The sequence below is a fragment of the Mastigoproctus giganteus genome, chromosome 1 (genome assembly GCF_048544385.1).
Source record: "Mastigoproctus giganteus isolate SK-2022 chromosome 1, ASM4854438v1, whole genome shotgun sequence".
Classification (NCBI taxonomy): Eukaryota; Metazoa; Arthropoda; class Arachnida; order Uropygi; family Thelyphonidae; genus Mastigoproctus; species Mastigoproctus giganteus.
Window position 1 is genome coordinate 228439897 of NC_143575.1, and position 23221 is coordinate 228463117.

General features: G+C 38.3%; 1 protein-coding gene across 1 annotated transcript in view; it reads right to left on the minus strand.

Moving 5' to 3' along the window:
• The window catches only part of LOC150091574 (uncharacterized), a 298466-nt gene that overhangs the window by 3155 nt on the left and 272090 nt on the right, over positions 1 to 23221 (minus strand). Inside the window, exon 15 of the mRNA XM_090369000.1 lies at positions 2513 to 2728. Within this exon, the coding sequence (XP_090225126.1) occupies positions 2513 to 2728 (216 nt within the window). The remainder of the gene's footprint in view (positions 1 to 2512; positions 2729 to 23221) is intronic.

Here is a 23221-nt window from a genome sequence, read left to right on the forward strand (position 1 = left end):
TTTTTAAGTTAATCTTAATTTCAGGTAATCTGCTTTTACCTTGCAGGCATTCGCAATTTATTCCATTGCAATTACATTTGACAGGTCAGCAACCCTACTCAATACACTGATCAAATACATTTGTCTATATTTCATTATGGTTGCTGGGTATTTCTGCTGTAACTAGTATTGTCCTGGATCCATAATCTGATTAAATAAATTAATAATCTTTTTTAGACATTCAGTTTTATTAATACATCCTATTATTTTTATTTATTTATATATATTTTTGTTTAAATATAAGATCGATATCATACTTTTATTGTAGGAAATCTTGACCCGACACTCACATCAAACTAATCTGATTAATGTAATATAAAATAGTTAAGTATTAAAATCTTTAAAACCGTGAACATATCCCTATTAAAGGTTTGTTGAATTATATGATATTACATAAAGAACTAAACTTGTCTTCGATTCATATAGTCTGCTAACTGTTATCAAGAAAGAGCCAAGTGCAGCTGATGCACATCAACTTAACCCAAACTAAACCCATTAGCATTGATAGACCAGAAAGAGAAGACAATTGTTAAACTATATTAAATTAAAATCGTATTAAAATATTCTTAGGCTGAACTTCTTTGCTCTGAGCATTGGCATTAGCATTAGTAGAGGCATTTGATGCAAGAAAGCAAGCTTATGCAGCATCAGCCAAAAAAAAAAAAAAAAAAAAAAAAAAACCCACTTCCACTTCACCCCTCTGTTCGTTCAAAATACCTGTCCAGCTGAGCCTTAAACTTATTTAGGCTATCAACCTCCACCACAAGGGATGGAAGTCTGTTCCACCAACCAACCACCCGCTGGCTAAAGGCAAATTTCCGCACGTCTATCCTACATCTGTCTTTCCTCAATTTGAATTTATGCCCTCTCAGGTGATTTTTCTGAGCTAGAGGAAGAATCCCATCAGCATTGAGCATGCTTAAACTGAGCATCATTGCTCTTACATTTTGAAAAATATATATATAGAGAGAGAGAGCATTACTATGACCTCTATAATCAGATACATGCACATCTACAGGGTGTCTCAAAAATATTGGTACAAACATTTAGGGGAGGTAGATAACATCTAAAGGAATGTGAATTGCATAGGAACCCATAACTGGAAATGTCACCGTAAGTCGGTACACGGTGCTGTTCATCAGTTCACAAGAGGGAAAATTTCTGGTTTACTCATTCAAGCACTAGTCGCCACACGAAGAGCATGCATCGATATACGAAATGTGAGCTGGCAGACATGCACCTAGTGTATGGATTAGCAGAGGGCCCACACTGTGTGGGCTCCCATGCAGCACAACATCACTTCGCAATAAATGTGTGGGCAGCTATGGTCGGTAACTGTTTAGTCGGCCCATACCTGTTACCATCCTGCATGAACTCCGCTAAATATCGGATCTTTCTTGAACAAGTCCTACCAGGATTACTTGATGATGTTCCAGCAAATGTGAGACGCAACATTTGGTTTCAACATGACGGGGTGCCTGCCCATTATGGAAGGTGTGTTCGTGACCATTTGAACAGGCATTTTGAGTGTCGATGGATTGGCCATGGTGGACCCGTTGCCTGGCCCCCATGCTCACCTGATTTATCGAACCTTGATTTCTTTCTGTGGGGGGACCCTCAAATCTATCGTGTATGAATTGCCTGTGGAGACGGAAATGGATCTCATCTGCGCTGCTGCTACTGTCAAAGAAACTCCAGGTGTGTTCAACCGTGTCCGCCAATCCATGCTGCATTGGTATCACACATGCATCGCGCCTCATGGTGGAACCTTCGAGCACCAGTTGTAATATCATGAAATGCATCCATCTCGTACTCCGTTGTTAATATTATGTCAAATAAATGTTTGCCACTAATTACTGTCTTGTGTCATTTCTGCTTCTTGTGTCTCTGCTACTACTTTCCCGTGACGTTTCCGGTTATGGGTTCCTATGCGATTCACATTCCTTTAGATGTTACTTACCTCCCCTAAACATTGGTACCAAATTTTTTGAGACACCCTGTATACTACCCCCCCCCCCCCATAACATAACTAAAGACATTATTTGTTCTTGTTATTCCATTATAGTGTGAGAATAAATAATAGAATTATAAAGTGCGCCAATTCAAACTATTTTTAGCCACTTTTCTTTTCTTTTTTTTCCTTTTTTGGAATATTGAATGTAATACAACATATATATATTCAGGTGATTTTTTTATATTAACAACATATATTATATATTGTAACATAGATTATGGACAGAAGACAGCGTAGTTACACTTGATCGGTTCTAGAATTCTAATGGTTCAAAAATAAATTTGTCAGCGGAATCATTTACTATGCATGAAAGAAACAAATGTTAATAAATGAATAAAATAGAGATTTTTTTTAAACTGTTTAGGAGTTATAGAATATGCATGTAAGGTATTAATTGATGGGGGAAGGGGAGAGAGACTACATTATTTTTATTAGGCATATCAAATATTTAATACTTGCCTCTTCATGTTTTCCATTAGATTCTTCAACAGCAATTTTCAAACAAGCTCTCATAGCCCTAATCTTTGAATTAAAATGATGGCAATAGCAACAATCTAAATTACAATGAAAGTGACTCAGTGACTGTTCTTTACATGAAACAAATTTCCCTGACTCAGAACGTGCTTGTTTAGAACGTGAATTATTCTTCTTCTTGGGAGTAAGGCAACTTCCATTCTGGAAAATAAAAATATCCAATTAAAGAAAACAATGCTCACATAAAGCAATGAACTTCTCATAACACTTTCAAAACATAGGTATAAACTCCTCAAAATATCTTATAATATTTAAGTGACAAATAAATAAAAATCAGAATAATACTAACAGTAAATTAATGCAAAATTTAACAGAAAAGTTAGTGAACCACTTCTGCTTTTTAAAGGGGAAATGTAAAATAATAATGTTTGGGAGATCATTATTAATTTACATTTCAAATAATACGTTGTGCAACTTCATTCTGATATATATGATAATTCTGGAAGCACAGCTATGCATTATGAATTTTTTAAAGTTAGAAATCTAATATCATACGAGGAGGACACTAGTGGAATTTTTATTATCATTAACAAAGTTTATTCTTTAATTTACGTAATCCTAAACAAGAGAATATATCAGTCCCAGGATCAGATTTGTCCTTGTTAATTCCAAGTGACTGGCTAAATGGAATCAATTTTCTTGACCAAATTTTTTGATCTTACAGAAAATACTATAGATAAAAATGTGAGTTAGTTTTAGGTCTGAGATGAGAAATTGAACTTCAAAGAATTCCTGCTGAAGAACCAATCTTCTTTTTGAACACTTAAAGAGCATAAGAATTCATTAGTATTAGTAGAGGCATATGATGCAAGAAAGTAAGCTTATATAGCATCAACCAAAAAAAAAAACACACTTCACCCATCCATTCACTCCAAATTTTTGTCTAGTTCTGCCTTGATCTTATTTAAATTGTTGATCTCCACTACAACAGATGGAAGTTTGTTCCAACTATCAACCACCCGCTGGCTAAAGGTGAATTCTTGCATATCTACTCTACGATTGTTTTTCCTCAATTTGATGTTGTTGTTGCGGAGGAGGAGGTTTCATGGCTCATACGCTGCTTTGGCCTTCTCAATTTGAATTTATGTCACCACAGGTGAGTAATCTAAGCAAGAGAAAGATTCACATTAGCACTGAACTTGCTCAAACCATTCAAGGCCTTATATTATTCTTATTATTACTAGCCATATAGTTCAAGGAAGCCTGAGGCTTATGCTGCACCAGCTAAAATAAATTTTTGAGTTACCAGAGAGAGAGAGAAGTAGAAGGGAATCACCAAGAAAGAGAAAAATGATGATATCCAGCTCAGGACCCTGGGAGTGGCAAGCGCATACTCACCAGATGTGAGCCCCTGGAGATAACACCTCAATCAGATCACATTGCAGGTGCCGAGTTTCCAGATGCTGCAATTTGCTGAACTTAATCCTTTCTGTTTCCAATATTTAGCCATTTTATTGGTAAAAATTGTTATATTACATTATTTTCTATAAGTAGCTTCATAGACCTAGTCAAGCTCCTTGGTTTATTTTAAATTTAGATAGTGATTTTGAAAGTTAATACTTAACGTCCGTAGAGTTTACTGTTCATAATTTGTCGCCATTGTTATATGATACAGAATGGCATAACATATTACCCGAACTTGATAGCGTAAGGTTTAAGGTAAAACTATATAGCAAAATGCGTAGCACTGTATTAGAAATCTTGTTACCTTAGTTTAGTATTATCGATTAATCAATTAAAAATTTATCAATCTTATTAAATTTCATTGTTAATTAAATTGTATTTAAATAGAATCATGGCTCAGACTAGAGCAGCACAGAAATGAGCACAAAGTAGCTGTAGTACTGTGGCTGCGAGGAAAACCAAAGGAGGCGATTCTCCAATGCATTACAGTTTAAAAAATATGTGCGAAATGTGAAATGTTTGCAGACCTGTCTAGAATAGGATATGATCTAGCCTAGGGGCATGTCTTTGCGTGTGCTAGTTGCAAAGATTGTGAAGAAATTAGGTGGCATCTCAGCTTTCTGATGGGTGTCAATGAGAGTGTGAGGTGTAGGGGTAGATTGCCTCAAATAAATTAATATGAAGGGCCCATCAAGCTCTCAGCTGCCCAACTCAATGCCAGAACTAACTCCTGTGTATCAGGCAACACAGTAGCAATCTCCCAGGTAGAATGCACTGGTCCCATAGGAGCTAGGGAGACGGGTAATGTGTTATATGCAAAAAAGGATAGGTGGAACAGGACCAGGGTATATCTGCCAGGGGCAAAAGTTGATGTTGTTGTAGAGCAGATATCTTTTAAAGCACAAAAGGATATTGTTGTACATGTTGGGACTAATGACCTTAAGAATAAGAGATCTGCAGATTTACTTAACAAGTGCAGGTTGTGGTTAAATTTCAAAGTGTCTGCAATTCTGCCCAGACACAATAGCAAGGAGTATATGATAAGAGCTGGCACTTCCGTAGCCAGGTGGGCAGGAGCAGCAGTGCATAGCACACACTTCTTGATTAGACCTGGGTTTGAGCCCGAGACCACCAAATACGGAGGATGCGGAAAAGGTCAGGGAATGACCACAGCATATCCCCGGAGCAATATGGCCTTAGTTGCTAATGCTCCTAAAAAACCAAACAACAACAACAATGATGAGAGCCTTATGAATCAATTTGGTCAGGGAGAGATTGTACAAGGACATGTTGTAGAATTTTTGTCAGCATGGTCTGTGTTTGCTAACAGGAGAGATTGCTTCTACAGGGATGAGATACACTTAATAGAAAGGGTGCAAGAATATTAGCTGATGACACTGAGGCAGTGTTAGTTGGGTTGGAAAACTGCAAGCTTGGTGGGATTCACGGACTAAAATATTACCAGTGCTCGTAGGCAGAGGTGAAAGTGATTCTTGAACTGGTTCTATTGTAATGAGCAGCAGCTTAGAGAGCAGGTTGCTGGGGATTTCAAGAGCTGCTGGGAGTGACAAGTAAATACATGGGCTGTGTTAGGGTAGCTAAGAGTAAAAAGAGGTGCATGTATACTTGCATGTACACCAATGCTAGAAGTATAGTAAATAAGATTTGATGAATTTGAAGTGCTAATCAAGACATCAAAGGGCAGATATTGTTGGGATATCAGAGACATGATGTCACACAGATATAAGTAGTGCAGAATTGAAATTTGTGGAGTACAGTTTGTACAGAAAGGATGGACAGGGGAAGAAAGGAGGAAGGGCTATGCGGTTAGTTAAGAAACAAAATCTAACGAGGTGCATCCAGTTGACATGGGTGAACAGTGCAATGTTGAGTCTGTTTGTTGTTATATAAGTACTGGGAAAGGGGAAATGAGAGTAGGAATATGTTATAGGCCTAATGACTCTGATGAGTACAACGAACAATTGTGAGGAGAAATAGAGTGCACCAACATGTTCGAGGGGCAACCAGAGGGAGTAATACTCTTGACTTGATTATCAACAGTAATGATTATTCATGCATTAAGAATTTGCAGATAAAGGAACCACTAGGTGACAGTGATCAGTGTACTGATGTGGGATTTGTTTAAATTGGTAACTACCATCAAGGGTAAAGGGAAGGGTTTTTACTTTCTTAAATTTGATTACAGTGGTCTCAGAGAATTTTTAAGTTCTGATGATGTTCAAAACAGCAAATTCTAAATGGGAAGGCTTCAAGCAAGCAATCTTGGAAGCTACTTGGCTTTTCATACCAACTAAGAAATACTGTTCAAGATTTAGACCTAAATGGATGACAGAAGAACTAATGAGGCTTGTGGCAGAGCAGAAAAATGCAGGGGGATGCATATAAATTATCATGTAATACAGAAGTCTATGGTAGATATAAGCTAGTCTGTAATCATAAAGGAGGTTAGGCAAGCAAAGACTGATTACGAGAAATCCTTGGCAAAGGATGCAAAAACAAAACACCAAAGACTTCTTTACTTATGTAAACCCTAGAAGGAAGGGGATGAATCAGATTGATCCACTTGATGTTGGTGGTTCGACTATTGATGATCCTGCTCAGACAGCTGACAAACTGAATGAGTATTTTGCATCTACATTCACACATGAGGAATTCTGTAAGGAAGGGGAGGACAGAAGTTTACTAAACTCAAACAGGGAGCTAAATGATTTTATAATAACAGAAAGCAAAGTGGAGGAGAAATTGTTGAAGTTAAACATAAAAAAGGCACCTGGGACAGATGGAATCTGTCCAGTTATATTGAAGGAGGCAGTGATGGAAGTAAGCAAAGCCTTAGCCATAATTATGAGAGCATAATTAGATTCACGGTGGGGGGGGGGTTACCCGTGGACTGGAGATGTGCAAATGTATCCTAATCCACAAAGTGGATTCAAAGAGTGACACAAATAATTACAGACCTATTAATTTAACTTCACTTCTGGGGAAAATAATGGATTCACTTGTTAAAGAAGTGACGCAGGATCACCTGCCTAAGACTGCAGTAATAGTTCAGTATTACTATGTATCCCATAGTAATACTGAACTAGAATATGTATTGTTTCTAAAGGAATGTATCCCATCCCTGTAGAAACAATCTTTCCTATTGACAAGCACATATGCTGAGAAAAATTAGCATTAGTAGAGGCACGCGATGCAAGAAAGCAAGCTTATGCAGCATTAGCAAAAAAAGCTCCAATTTCACCCTTCCATTTGTTCCCAATACCTGTCACAGCATGGGTTTGTTAAAGGGAATTCTTTTCTGACCAATTTGATTGGATACTAAGATGTGGTCACAAAGGAACTGTATGCAAAAAAAAATTTTGATATCATATACTTGGATTTCAGGAAACCCTTTGATACAGTTGCATATGGAAGACTGTTGTACAAATTGGAGTGATGTGCATTAATGGCAAGTTGCTGCAATGGATAAAGGGATGGTTGAGTGGGAGATGGCAAAGAGTGGTAATCAATGGGTGCTGCTCTTCGTGGACCAATGTTATTAGCGGAGTCCCTCAGGGTTCAGTGCCGGGCTTATTGTTGTTTTGTGTATTTATCAATCATTGTTGAAGGTATATCAGGGTTAATGTTTGTAGATGATACAAAGGTGTTGTTAATGACAGTAAAGACAGTGAATCACTTTCACCTCTGCCTGTGGCTACATTTAATTAGCTTGTGAATCCCCCCCCCCAAAGCTAGCCGTTTTCTGACCCACATAAACACTGCTTTGACAGCATCAGCAAATTCTCTTGCATCCTTTCTATTTAAGTGTATGACATCCCTGTAGAAACAATCTTTCCTGTTGACAAGCACATATGCTGAGAAAAATTGGCATTAGCATTAGTAGAGGCACACAATGCAAGAAAGCAAGTTTATGTAGCATTAGCAAAAAAAAAAAAAAAAAGCTCCAATTTCACCCTTCCATTTGTTCCCAATACCTGTCACTCTCAGCAATAAATTTATTCAGACTATCAACTTCCACAACAAAAGATGGAAGCCTGTTCCACCAATCAACCATCCGCTGGCTAAAGGCAAACTTCCGCAGATCTATCCTACAACTGTCTTTCCTCAATTTGAATTTATGCCCTCTCAGGGGAGTATTCTGAGAAAGAGGAAGGATCCCATCAGCATTCAGCATGCTCAATACACCTCAATCAGATCACCTCGCAGGTGCCTGGTCTCCAAACACTGTAATCTGCAAACCTTAAGTTTCTTCATAACAGTAACCCTTTGTACTATTCACTAATATTGCTGTCCTTCTCTGTACGTGTTCCAACAGCTATACAACCTTCTTAAAATGAGGCCTCCAGATCTATATACAGTACTCAAGGTGTGGCCTGACCATCTCCTTATACAAGGGGATAATGACCTCCTTATCCCTGCTAGAAATATTTTCTGTATATTATTGACAAGACACCATGAGCTACTCTTGCAGACCATCTGCACTGCTCAGAAAACCTTATATCTGCCTACACAATTACCCCAAGGTTCTTTTCATTCTCTACTACTGTCAGTAGTATCACAGAGTTGATACGTTACTCTGGGGTTACTGCTTCCAATATGTAGTACTTTAGATTTGCCAAGGTTAAACTTTATTTGCCACCTCTCAGCCCATCTGCTCAACATTTCTAGATCCTCTTGCAGCAGCATACTGTCATTAACAACTCTGCGAACCTTTGTATCGTCTGCAAACTTGGACATTAAGCCTGATATACTATCATCAATATCATTTCTAAATACAGAAAACAACAATTGGCCCATCACTGAACTCTGAGGGACTCCAGTAATAATGTTAGTCCACGAAGCGCAGTGTCCATTGATTACCACTCTTTGTCTTCTCCAACTCAACCATCCTTTTATCCATAGCAGCAATTTGCCTCCAATGCCACATTGCTCCAATTTGTGCAGCATTCGTCCATGTGCAACGTTATCAAAAGCCTTTCTAAGATCTAAATATATGATATCAATGTTATTCCCTGCATCCAGTTGCTTTGTGACCGCATCATAGCATCCAATCAAATTGGTCAGATAAGACTTCCCCTGAACAAATCCATGCTGTGATTCTGCAGTGCTTCTTTAACCAGTGCCTCCATTAATTTCCCTGGAACAGAAGTTCAACTAACAGATCTATAATTACTTGTGTCGCCCTTTAATCCTCCTTTGTGAACTGGGGTCACATTTGCACATCTCCAGTCCATGGGTTCCTCCCCTGAGTCCAAGGAAACTCATAATTATGGCTAAGGGTTTGCTTACAGATACGAGTTGTTCTGATAGAGGTGTATAAGGCTTTGAATGGCTTGAGCATGCTCAATGCCGATGGGATTCTTCCTATTGCTCAGAATAATCACCCGAGAGGGCATAAATTCAAATTGAGGAAGGACGGATGTCGGATAGATGTGCGGAAATTTGCCTTTAGCCAGCGGGCAGTTGGTTTGTGGAATAGACTTCCATCACTTGTTGAAGTTGATAGCCTAAACAAATTTAAGGCTCAGCTGGACAGGTATTTCGAACAAATGGAGGGGTGAAATGGTAGTAGCGGTTGTGGATTTTTTTTTTTGGCTGATGCTGAATAAGTTTGCTTTCTTGCATCATATGCCTCTACTAATGCTAATGCTAATATGATGGGAAGAACAGCCTTCCACATGTAAAGCAACAACAGCACTCTTTCTTTGTGGTGTCAACTGCAAGTAACTGCATGCACCAGCCGCTAATCCGATGCGGGTAGTCACAAAAGCTATTTTTATATTTTTATTTTTGTCTATTCCAAGAATTGGGTTTTTTGGCCTATCCCCAAGCAATTAAGAACGTTTGCATAGTTACCAAAATTTGTACAGTATATCTGTGTAGTATGCTCATTATAACAGTGAGTAATTGTACGGGAATATGCATAAATTAAAATCATTATGGCTTTTTGCTTATTACAGCTATGACCTTGTTATTTCCATGCTCGTTATAACCAGGATTGACTGTAGTTTACTTTTTACAAAAATAATAAACCACTAACCCATACCTCTCCCTATAGAAATACTATTAAACAACAAAACGAAAAGGTGATAAATTCTATAGAAATACATTCTCACTGTAAAAATAACTAATGTATTGTTAAATGATTGGATGTCGTTAATGCTAAAACAACCAATGTAAATAATAATTCAGAGATTTTAAATGCTACCGGGTTTTTCCGTTAAGAGGCCCACCCAAATATAGGCCCATCTGGGCCTATATTAGGATTTTGTTTTCCAAATAGAAGCCCATGGGCTTTTACTGGGGACAAATAATAATGCGCTTTCTCGTAACGTACCATATATCGGCTATCTGCACATGCCCGAGATGTCATTGCAATAGATGTGAACTGTGCATCTTTACTCGTTGTCAGAATATTGAACCCTAAAAATGGAAAATAAAAAGTCTAGTAAACAAAAATCGTATACTATCCAGGAAAAACTAGTTTGTGACACGTTTAAAAGTGGGGGAAAGTCAAAATTCGATATTGCAACAAACAGGCATTGACAGGAAAAATCTTCGCGGTTGGTTGCAACAAGAAGCAGAATAATTGAAGCTGGTTAAAAAACGCAAACACAAAGATCTTGAGGGCACAGGAAGGAAGGCGTTTTATCCCGAAATTGAGAAAAAACTATTTGAATTTTTTAAAAAGGAACGAAATAACCACCGATCAGTTACCTATAACACATTGCGAAACTATATTTTCTCACCAGAATTTGGCCTTAAAATACCACCTGCTTTTAAAATAAGCAACAGGTTCTTATTTGGATGTACCAGGAGACATCGGATTAGATCATGGAAAATAACTCATCATAGACAACTGGATAATCGCAATCCAAAGGAAACCCAGGAACAAGTAAAGCAATACTTAATTCAAGTAAATAACACTACAGCAGGAATGACAAGTGATCGTGTTTTTAATATGGATGAAACTCCATGTTAGTTTTCATGGCAGGAGATTGCACCCTTCACTTTGTTGGGAGCAAAAATGTTGATGGTGCGGATACAGGGTTCAGAAAAAAATCGATACACTGTCTGTTTGACAATATCATTGGATGGACGCATACTCCCATCTATGATTATTTTTCGTGGCTTAAAGAAAATTCCCAAAGTAACAATTCCCAGTGGTAAAGCAGTTGTTGCTGTAAACAAAAGTGGATCAATGGACACAAATCTACTGAAGACGTGGATGGATACTGTTTTCTGCAAGAGAGGATCTTATTTTAGTAACACTCCATCAGTAATTATTTGGGATTCTTATGGAACTCATAAGAAAGAAGAAATTTTAAAATACCTTTTTAAAAATTATGGCTCAAAGGCAGTAATAATTCCAGAAAAGACAACGCACTACACGCAGCCCCTAGGTGTTGCCATAAATTCCAGTTTCAAAGTTGCTATTAGAAATGAATGGGATAATTGGATATAGAAAAAGACTATCTTACCAAAAGATTGTTGAAATAGTTATTTCTGCCTATAATACAATCCAATCAAAATCAATTCAAACAGCATTTGAATGTTGCGGCATTGCTGCAAATGGACAAGAAGTACCAGCGACCAATATATTAAATCAAAAATTGCGAATTATCCTTGAAAACAATCATGGACTTAAAATTGAATCTGATGATCTGGCTGCTAGTGATGGAAGTGATGAAGAATTAATGGAATTGGATGAAGACGAAAACAACAATTTTTCCACTACTATTTTTCTGACAGTGCAGACGGTCTGCAAGAGTAGCTCATAGTGTCTTGTCAAGGATATACAGGAATTTTTCTAAAAGGGATAAGGAGGTGATTATCCCCTTATATAAGGCAATGGTCAGGCCACACAATGAGTACTGTATACAGGTCTGGAGGCTTCATTTTAAGAAGGATGTAGAGCTGTTGGAATGAATACAGAGAAGGGTAACAAGATTAGTGAATGGAACAAAGGGTTGCTCTTATGAAGAAATGCTTAAATTTTGCAAATTACAGTGTCTAGAGACTAGGCACCTGTGAGGTGATCTGATTGAGGTGTATAAAGCCTTGAATGGTTTGAGCATGCTCAATGCTGATGGAATTCTTCCTCTTGCTCAGAATAATCATTTGAGAGGACATAAATTCAAATTGAGGAAAGACATGTAGGATAGATGTCGGACGTTTGCCTTTAGCCAGTGGGTGGTTGGTTGGTGGAACAGACTTCGTTCCTTTGTAGTGGAAGTTGATAGCCTAAATAAATTTAAGGCTGAGCTGGACAGGTATTTTGAACGAACGGAGGTGTGAAATGGGAGCGTGTTTTATTATTTTTTTTTTTGGCTGATGCTGAATAAGCTTGCTTTCTTGCATCATATGCCTCTACTAATGCTAATCTTTCACTTGGAGTCAGTTTTAGTTTAAATGACAGTTACAGGAATGGTGACTGCACTTGAATATGGACACAGATCAAAATCAATGTCAGCTAAGCTCAGTGCACTGATTATGCTATTGGGAAAGTGCTGTTTGAAGGTTGAGAGCTTCTGCAGGTTTTAACAGAGCACTGGAGGGTTTCTGAGAGCCCTACCCAGGATTTTGCAACCCACGAATTGCCAGATGTTGATGAAGTTGTGAACTGCGAAGCACAGATTGAGTGCCATTGTGTGCTTCCTTGCATATGCCATCTGCTGGGCTAGGGTGTAGCTTAGATTTTTACAGACCTGTGATCTTCATGTCATATAGGGAAGGTGAGCCCAATTGTTGGTCCACTTGAGGACCCAGAATTCTAGACCCCAAACTGTCTTCCAGCTTGACAAAGGAGCTGCAGGCCAGACTTCAACGTTGTAACTAATGATTGAGCTGAAGTAGTAGAAGAGAAATTTCCTCACTGATTCTTTATTATGCGATTTACAGAGGTAGAGTTTCATGTCCCAGAAGGCCCTTTTGTACTTTTGAGTGCAGTTGCTGGATTTGATCCTTATAGGTCAGATTTTCATCATTATCACCCCTAAGAATTTAACTGAATGAGTGGCGATGAGTAGATGCCACTCATCCAGAGAGACTGCTGGATTGAGGTACTGTGATTTTCTCAGGTTTAGTTTTAGCCCAAAAAAGGCGGTGTACTTACAGGAGGAGGACAGATATTTGTTGAGGGTGACAGACTTCGATAGATTCTTTGCCGGGTTCATGAGGTGTTAGCAAGGTTTGGTAGACAGCATACGATATCGTCGGCATAGGTCATAAATGCAGATATCTCATTCATTAGAGGTAAAAAAATATCACAGAAAATAGCACTGCCGACAGACATCTACCTGCTTGGTGAGAGATCTCTTGGTGAGTAGGCTTCTGAGGAGCTTAGCAACATTACTTGTGAAACCATTGTAGTTCTCCAGGAGGCACATGAGAGAATTAATCTGTACTGAGTCAAATGCAGCTTGCAGATCCTGGAAGACAGCATAAAGAACAGAGCCTGAAGGATTTTCAAGTTTAGAGCCTGTAGACATGTTATTGGTAATCTTTGTGAGAGTGCATAGTGTGTGTGTGCTGAGGTCACTGGGAGAGGATCTGATTGGCAAAAGCTTTGAAAATGCACTTCTCTAGGCATTTGAAAAGAGGTGAGGAAATAGAAATTGGCCTGTAGTCAGTAGTTGAGTTGGGGTTTTGCACTTTTAAAACTGGGACGACTCTGTAATTCAGCCTGCGACTGGGACGACTCCCTGTTGTAGGATTCTGTTGTACAGCTCCTTGCTGGTGAAGTAGGAGGCAATTTTTAGACAAAACGTGGGAATAGAGTCACTTCCCATTGATTTATTATCTACCAGAGTGTTGATGGCCTTGATTAGCTCTTCTTCTTCTTATAGCGACACTTTAGTGAGGTTAGTTGAGTTATAGGGGAAGTCTGCCGTTTCACTGTCTGTTTGGAGTAATTGAGTTAAGTGATCACTCCATTCGGCCAGGTGATTGTAGTGACCCGATTTGTTAGGTCGCCCAGTGTAGAGTGGCAGTATAGCAAAAAAATTAGTTTTGGCTTTAAAAACATTGGCAGTTTTCGACAGAATTTCAATCGCATATTCGCAGCATTTACAATTGTTGACACTGGTTGTTCTTGCATTAAGCCATAGAATTATGGTTACTTCCTTTGCTGTCTCCTTTAATATAACTGGATAGAAGCCTCCATAGCCGAGTGGTCAAGAGCGGGAGTACAGTAGCACACGCTCTTTGAGTAGACAGGGGTTCAAGCCTCTGACTGCTAAATACGGTCGAACTGCCAACCTGCACTGGACCAGCATGACAGATTATGGTCCATTTCCCTTAGCACGAATTGTTGAGGAGGCTTCCATCCTGCAGTGGTTTGATAAGGGCTGCAGTTTACCTTTTTTTTACCTATCCACCCTTGTTACCTTTCTTATGTTTAAATTTAACAATTTCTCTTTCACTTTCCTCTCAGTTATATTGCAAATTTATTTATCTCCCTGTTAGAGTTTGGTAAACTTCTGAAATCCACTTCTTTAAAGAATTCTTCTTGTGTGTGTGTGTGTGTGCATGTAGAGGCAAAATACTTATTCAGTTTGTCAGCAGCAGGATCATCAAGTCGAAACATTAATATCAAGTGGACCAATGTGATTCATCCCCTTCCTTCTAGTGTTTACATAAGTATAGAAGTTTTTGTAAAGAAGTGTAAACTTCTTTACAATTGTAAAGAAGTTTTTGCTGTTATTCTTTGCCAAAGATTTCTTATAATCTGCCTTTGCTTTCCTAACCTCTTTGTGACTTCATTACAGACTAGCTTATATCTACCATAGACTTCTGGGTCGCCTGATAATTTAAATGCATCCCATGCATTTTTCTTCTCTGTTCATCTGACATCCATTTAGGCCCAAATCTTGGTATGAAAAGCCTTGTGGCTTCTATTGTTAATTTCTTGAATGTTTTCCATTTAGAATTTGCTGATTTAGAATCAGCTGTATAGAATTTAAAACTGTCCGAGACCACTGCTTCATATTGGACTCTATAATTGCCATAAGTCTCTTGTTCTGCACTAACTTCAGTGTAATACCACCTAACTATTATGTTATTCTGGGATTACAGTGCCCATATGCAGTACCTTGCATTTACCAATGTTAAATCACATTTGCCACTTTTCAGCTACCCCTGCTGTAGTATATTGCTTTAGTTACCTTTACAAAAGCATAAATCCTTCCTTTTATCTGTGATAGTAGTTACATCTTTAAGTAAATCCAAAATCAATACACTGTGATCACTGTCACCTAGTGGTTCTTTTATCTGCAGATTCTTAATACACAAAAAATGACTGCTGGTAATCAAGAGTATCATGCCCTCTTGTTGCCACTTTAACAGGCTTCTATAGAAAACAGTCATCAATAAATCCAGAAAAGACTTGCTAGTGTGACTGACCAACTCAACTTCCAGTCAATATCTAGAAATTTAAAATCCCCCAACATAAGACATACTGATTTCATGTGCTTGTCATACTTGTCAGACAGTGCTTGTCATACTAAACTGACTCAACATTGTACTGGCCACCCATGTCAACAGGATGCACCTGCCTTAGATTTTGTGCTTCTTAATTAAGAGTGTAACCCCTCCCCACCTATCTGTCCTTTCTATGCACATTGTATGCCCATTATTCAAATTCTGTATCCCTTATATCTGAGGGACATTGCATCTCTGATATCCCAACAGTGTTCTCATTTGATTTCTTGATGAGCACTTCAAATTCATTATACATGCACCTGTCCTCACTCTTAGTTATCCTAGCACAGTCCATGTATTTATATGTTCCATGATAAATCACAGCCAGCAGGCCTTGAAATTTCCAGCATCTTGATTTCCAGGCTACTACACGTTCCAATATAAACAGTGGAAAAATTGCTTTCACCTCTGCCTTTGCCTATTGTTAATCTATTAGCTTGTGTTTCACCCTAGCTAGTAGTTTTCTAATCTATCTAACACTACATTGATGGTTTCGGCAAATATTCTTATACCCTTTATATTTGAGTGTATCCCATCCCTGTAGAAGTAGTCTCTCTTCTTAAGCACCAACCATACAGAAAAATTCTACCCCATGAGCCTTGTACAATCTCTCCAGGGCTAAACTGACTGAAAAGGCTCTCATCGTATATTCCATCCTATCATGTCTGGGCAGAATTGCAGACAATTCTACCCCAAGGAGCCTTGCACAATCTCTCCAGGGTCGAACTGACTGAAAAGTCTCTCCTATATCTGGACAGAATTGCAGACACTTTAAAATTTAATCCTAACTTGAGACTTTTTTACAACACTGCCTGTAATTTTTTTTTTTTTTCATGTAAACCTCAAACATGAGAGGTATTAGAACCTATAGTACTTAGTACCGTGCTTGGGTTGGAGGTTGAGAAGACGAAAGAAGATATTTGTTGACATTGAACTTGAACTTCTGTAGACTAATTTTCAGGAAATATGTATGAAAGAAGGTTGTTCCAGAAAATAGCACTTGTATGAATAAACGAGGAAGATGAAAAGTTGGTTCTGTGAGTTTGAAGTTGGACAGTAAATGGATGTTGGCTGGTGGCGTTCCCATATTTGGACTGTTTTGAAAGAGAGAGTGGGAATTATAGAAGCCAATTCAGAAGAACAGTGCCCATGGAAGTATCTGAAGAAGAGGCATGCAGTAGAAACGAAACAGTATGTCTATGACACAGCAAGTGGAGAGACTCTGTTAGAGATGGATCATTAATTAACCTAACTGCCGTCTTCTGAATGGAATCAAGAAGCCTGAGAGAGATTCTGGGGAGGAACCACCCCAGATGTCGGAACAATATTCCATGGCAGGGCGAATTTGCGATTTATACAGAGTGGGCAGCTGTTTGGAAGAAAAGTAACGCCGAGAACAAAAGAGAAAACCAAGTTTTTTAGATGCAGAGGAAGCAATATTTGTAATGTGCTTGTGCCATGAGAGATTAGAAGTCAGGGTAATCCCCAAAAGAGATATATCATTTTGCCTGAAAATCGGAGTGTCACCAAAGATAAGCATAGGAGCAAAAGAATCCTTTTTGCGAGATATAAGACAAGACTGAGTTTTAGAAAGGTTGAAATCAACTAAGTTGTCTTTGCCCCACTGAAGAATTACCTGGAGATCGGCATTTAAGGAACTGGTAGCAGATTTTCGAGAAGGTGAAACTGATTGAGCAGGGCAAGGTTTCTCAAAATGGAAAGTAGAATTCAATGTGCTATCATCGGCAAAACTATGGATAGGATTTCCAGTCAATGGAAGAAAGTCATTAATATACAAGAGGAAAAGAGTGGGGGAAAGAACTGAACCTTGGGGAGACACCGGCATTAGTGGAGAAGTTAGAAGACAGAGAGCCATCTACCATCACCCTCAGTGAGCGATCAGAGAGAAAACTGGATAACCAATTACTAAAAACAGTTGGCAAACCATAAGATGGAAGCTTGTTTAGAAGACCTTTATGCCAAACACGATCGAAAGCCTTGGAGATGTCGAGAGCAACTACTTGTGTTTCACCGAACCTTTCCATTGAATTAGTCCATAAATGGGTAACATAAGCCAGAATATCACCAGCGGATCGACACTGATGGAATCCATACTGGCGATCATTGAGCAGATGGAAGGTTTCTAGGTAGTTTAAGAGTTGGCAGTTAATTGATTTCTCCATTAATTTAGAAAGAGTAGAAGTAATTTCAATGGGACGATAATTGGATGGGAGGGATTTGTCACCCTTTTTAGGAACTGGCTGGATATAAGCAAATTTCCAAGCAGAAGGAAAAACACCTTTGTAATAAGAAAGTGAAAAAAGGCGGCAAAGAATAGGAGTAAGTTCAGGTTTTGAGAACAAGTGGAGAAATACCATTGGGACCTGGAGCTTTCTTAGCATCAAGATTCGTCAAATCCTTCTGACATCCTTTTCACGGAAGACTATAGGAGGCATTGAATGGAGCGTGTTGGGAATGGTGGGAGGTGTTTTAACAAGATCATTAATACATGAGTTGGAAGAAAAAGGGGATGCTAGCAGGTCAGCTTTATCCTTGGCTGAAGTGACAACAGAACAAGCTGGTTTGGACAGAGGTGGGAGCAGAGATGGGCAAAAGTTGCGGCCAATAGCTTTGGCAAGAGACCAGAATGCTCAACTACCATTAGGGCAAGAAGCAAGTTTTCTACTCTTAGCCTGTTCAAACTCTAGTTTGGACTGATTAAAAACTGCTTTACAATTGTTGCGAGCTTTGGTGTAGGCAGAAAATGAAACTGAAGAATTAGAAACAAGCCAATTACGATATGCAACATTCATCTCTTGAACAGCCTTAGCACATTTATTGGAAAACCAAGGTTTAGATAAAGGATGAGATTTTAAAGTGGAGTATGGGATAAAGGATTCCATTCTTGCAAGAATAATTTCACGGACACAATCAGAGCAGACGTTGGCATCAGAAGTTTTGAAACAGTAATCCGACCAAGGAAAAGAAGAAAAGAAATCTCGCAGGTCATCCCATTTTGCATTCTTGTAATGCCAAACAACACGAGGTTGGGAACAGCCATCAGATAAAGGCATTGAAGAGTCAATCATCAAGTTGTGATCTGAAGTGCCTAAATAACCTCTCACTTCGATCGTTTACTTAGAAGGGTTGTTTGTGAGAAAAAGATCAAGCATGTTGGCTGTATGGTTTGGATTGTCCAGTATTCTTGTAGGTAAATGAACAATCTGTGCAAAGTCATTAGTAATTGCAAAAGCCTCAGCATCTCGACATGACTAGAAAACAGAAGCCAGCTGGAGTTGTGAACATTAAAATCACCAAGGAAAATTACCTCACTGTTAGGAAAGTTGGACTAGAGGAAGTCAAAGAGCTCTAAGTGATTAGTGGATTTAGAAGAATGGTAGAGACAACAGATGAATTTGACACAATGAGGTAAAGAGATTTTAAGCCAGAGAAGATCAAAGAGAGGAGATTCCAAATTGCCAAGTCTCTGACAGGGAATATCAGAATGTACATATGCACAAGTACCACCTTTGAGGCGAAAGGAATCATATAGTGAATGATTTGGGCATCTGAGATGAGCAGTAGTTGAATCAACCGATAACTGAGATTCTGTCCGAAAAAGTACATGGGGTTTGGCAGACTGCAAGTGGAAATGGACGTCGTTGAGATTAGAATTGAGACCACGTATATTTGTAAAATGAATTAGGAAATGTTTGGGAGGTTTAGATCTTTTCCCAGATAAGCTTGCTCTATTAGTTTGACAAGAAAAAGTGGGTGGGACATGCTGTATGAAGTAATGAAATTTTTGGACATGGCATAGACATGGTAAGAATATACCCAGATCCTTTACATGATGTGGCCTCGACAATGCTCCCCGTATACACACTACTCGGACTCCCTCCAGTCACTATCTGGCAGAGTAGAGGTAGCAAGATTATACACCAGCTGATCCGGAAACATTACCAACAAGTTTGGTTACCAACAGGTTTGGTCCAGTGTAATACCTATCGGCCGGTCTGCGAACACCGTTTTAGAGCTGTACCCTCGAAATGTAAGGAATATTGGATCTCGCCACGATGTTCATCATAATCTCAAAAGTCATCAATCATCATATCAAAAGTCATAAAATCAAAATTGTTTTTATTGTTTTATGGTCATGATCTTCAGAAATGTGCTTTAGAAAAAATGTCACAAAGGCGTTCAAAACTGGTTCTTATAACAGAACATATGATAATGATGAAAGTGTAGTATATTTTAGTGATTTGAATTGATAATTAATACAATTTACACTATAAAAATGACCTTTTAGAGAGTTATATAGCAAAAATTTCAACTTTCGAGGTCGTGGAATGAATTACCAAAAAACAATGTTTGTTATTGGGTTTATATTATGATATTTTCATGATACGATGGTGTCTCTGGAATGGATTAATATCGTAAAGCTGGGTACACCGTGTTGTATAGCTGCACACGTGGTTTGAAATGCGGTATTTATGAATGTTTAACATTTATTTTTTGCAATTAATGTTGATATTTTCTATTTTGTTGATACTTGATACTTTGGAAAAAAAAAAAATTGTAAACCCGGGAACTCGTAAAGCGAGAACTGCCTGTATAGTAAACTCTAAAATCAAGCGCCCTCAAGGATTGAAGTGGCAGATTTTAAAATTTTCCAGATTTCAGCGAGGTGTACATACTCATTAAGCAGTTTTTGGAGAATTACATGCTCATGAATATTAAATACTAACAAATAGCAAATGAATGTATTTCATATATAAACATTTATAATGACTATCTCCTCCTTTCATCTGTTTTTTTGGGCAGCAAGATTTAAATGCAACAGATAATACAATGGTCTTTAATTTTTATAGCAGAACAAAGTACAATGGTACAATGAAGAATGCGCTCACCATTTATTGGGGAAAAAAATTTGTTATCATAGCAGCCACGACTTTTAAACAAATGGCCAATTAACCATTTGTAGAGACCACCTCTTTGAAAGTAGTGAAATACCAAGGCACCTGATTGCAAGTTTGTTCAGCTGTGAGAATTAAAACCATCAATATCTATGGTTTAGATCCTGCTGGCTGCAAAAAAACAGATGAATATTTCTAGTTTGTAAAATTTTGTTTTGTAAAATGGGCTGGATTTAAAGTATTCTAGATACTAAAGGTGCCAGATTTCACAGAGTTTACTGTAATTCCATTTCTTTTAATGATCCTGCATTTCTTCTTTCACCATTGACTGCATTATTTCCTCTGGAAGAGAAGTCAAGATTATTCACATCACCCTTTGATCCCCCTTTGTAAAGAAGACACATTTGCACACCTCCAATCTGTAAAAACCAGCTGCATCTTTTAATGTAAGTGGATAGATACAACATCAGCTCAAGTGCATTATTTACTTTTAGCATCAGCAATTTCTTTTCTACTTACTTCTCAGTTATAACAAAATCATTTAGTTCTCAGTTAGACTTGGTATATTTCTTAAGTTTCCATTCCTAAAAAATTCTTCACACATGAAGTTAGGTGCAAAATATCTAACTTGTCAGCAACCAGAAGAAGATCAGCAATATTATACCATTCATATCTAGCGAGCCAACGCTGTTCATCCTCTTCCTTCTACTGTTGACATAAGCAAAAAATTCTTTTCTACTTTTCTTTGCATTCTGAGAAAAGACTTCTCATAATTTGCCTTAGCTTGCCTAATCCCCTTAGTGATCTAATTGAAGGCTAGTGAGGAGTACTAACTAGTAGGATTCCATGTTCCCTACTAATTTAGAATCATCCAATGCATTTTTCTTCTCTGCCACTAGTCTCGTCACTTTATCTAACATCCATTTAAGTCTAAACCTTGAACTACAGGGTTGTTAAAATATCCCTAATATCCCTATGTAGAGAGCTCTGGAGCAAGTTCTAACGCTCGTACTGAAGAGAAATTTGGACAACAGGTACAATGAAGAATGCTCGCCATTTATTGGGAAAAAAAAAATTTGTTACAAAATTTGTCATTGTATGGCGCATAACTATCTCAGACAATTATGCAAATAAATGTGGTGTAGTAACACTCAGCTCTACTGGTTTATACAGTAAAAGCAAAGCAGTCTCTTCAAAATCATACAGTAGATGTTTGCCTGCACTACAGCAGCAATACCAACAACATTGCAGGAAAAGGCACTATTAGTGAAGCTGTATTATCAGAACAGCAACAATGCAGCTGTGGCTATCAGAGAATTCCGGCATCAGAAGTACATAAGGCATGGACCTATGACTATTTGTGCTGTCTGCAAAATGATTGCAAAATTTGAAACGACAGGGCATCTTGGTGTTCAATCAGGTAGAGGTCGAAAATGAGTGGACTCCTCTCATGTTGAAGATGTGGCTATGGCTGTCGTGGATTTAACAAGTCAATCTCCATGTGGTAGTGCAAGTGTGCCAGCTGTTTCTCGTGAAGTGGATATGCCGTATTCCACTGTAAGGCTAGTAATGTGTCAGGTGTTGCAGTACTATCCTTACAAGATGCACAAGCTACAGCAGCTAAAACATGGTGATGCAGTTATTCGTTTCACACATGCACTTCACTTTCTGGCACGAATGACAGTGGATATATATCATTTGGCCATGGAATGTCGTTTGGAATGATGAAGCCCCCCCCCCCACACTTCTGCTTAAATGGACAAGAGAATATGCACAACTGTCGCATTTGGGCAACAGAAAACACGAGTTATCCAAGAGGTCCTGTTGCATTCTCCAAAAGTGACAGTGTGGTATGAATTTGGTCATTTTTTTTGAACAGGTAACACTGACTGGATCCCGCACCCGTTCTGTCACTGGACAGCAATATTATGAAATGTTGGCAAATTTCGCAATACCAGAGCTACAACAATGTTGGTGCCTTTAGGATACCATACTCATGCAAGGTGATGTGCCACCCCACATCCACTGTTGTGTCCAAAGATTGCTAAGACAACACTTTAGAGATGAACGGGTCATCAGACATCTTGGATCCAGTTGACAGATTGCGAACCTCACCCCATGCGACTTCTGGTTGTGGGGTTTTTTGAAGAACCAGGTTTATTGGGAAGGATGTCAAACTCTGGCAGGTCTGAAGGACAGCATTAGACGTCATGTGCTGGCTATTCCAGTTGACATGTTACGTTAAGCTATAGAAAATGCTGCTCTACAAATGTAAACTGTTGTTGACAAAAATGGAGGACACATTGAACAACTGTAGTGCTGTTCACGTGATTTGTATTGCCACAGCCATATAGTGACAAATTTTATAACTAATTTTTTTTCCCAATAAATGGCGAGCGCATTCTTTATTGTACCTATTATCCAAATTTCTCTTCGTACTAGCCTTAGAACTCACTCCAGAGCCCTCTACATAGGGATACTTTTAATTTTAACAAACTTTTTGTCTTAGTTTAAATAAAAATCAACCGTGTCAATTAACATGATATCTTTATTTTATTATTGAAATCAAGATGTCATTTAAATTGACACAGATTGCACATACCTTGTTATACTTATTCCTCATTAAGAACACTTTTTTTAACCCTAACAATGCAAAATTTTTTTTTTTACACATAATGCAAATTTTTTCCCCTCCAATATGTGATATACAACAGTAGAGAGACAAATTCACTCATGATAATCCCATAAACAAACAGGTGTTTGTAAAGCAGATGAAAAATTTTTCTAGGATTATGCAAAAAAAAAGGCAACA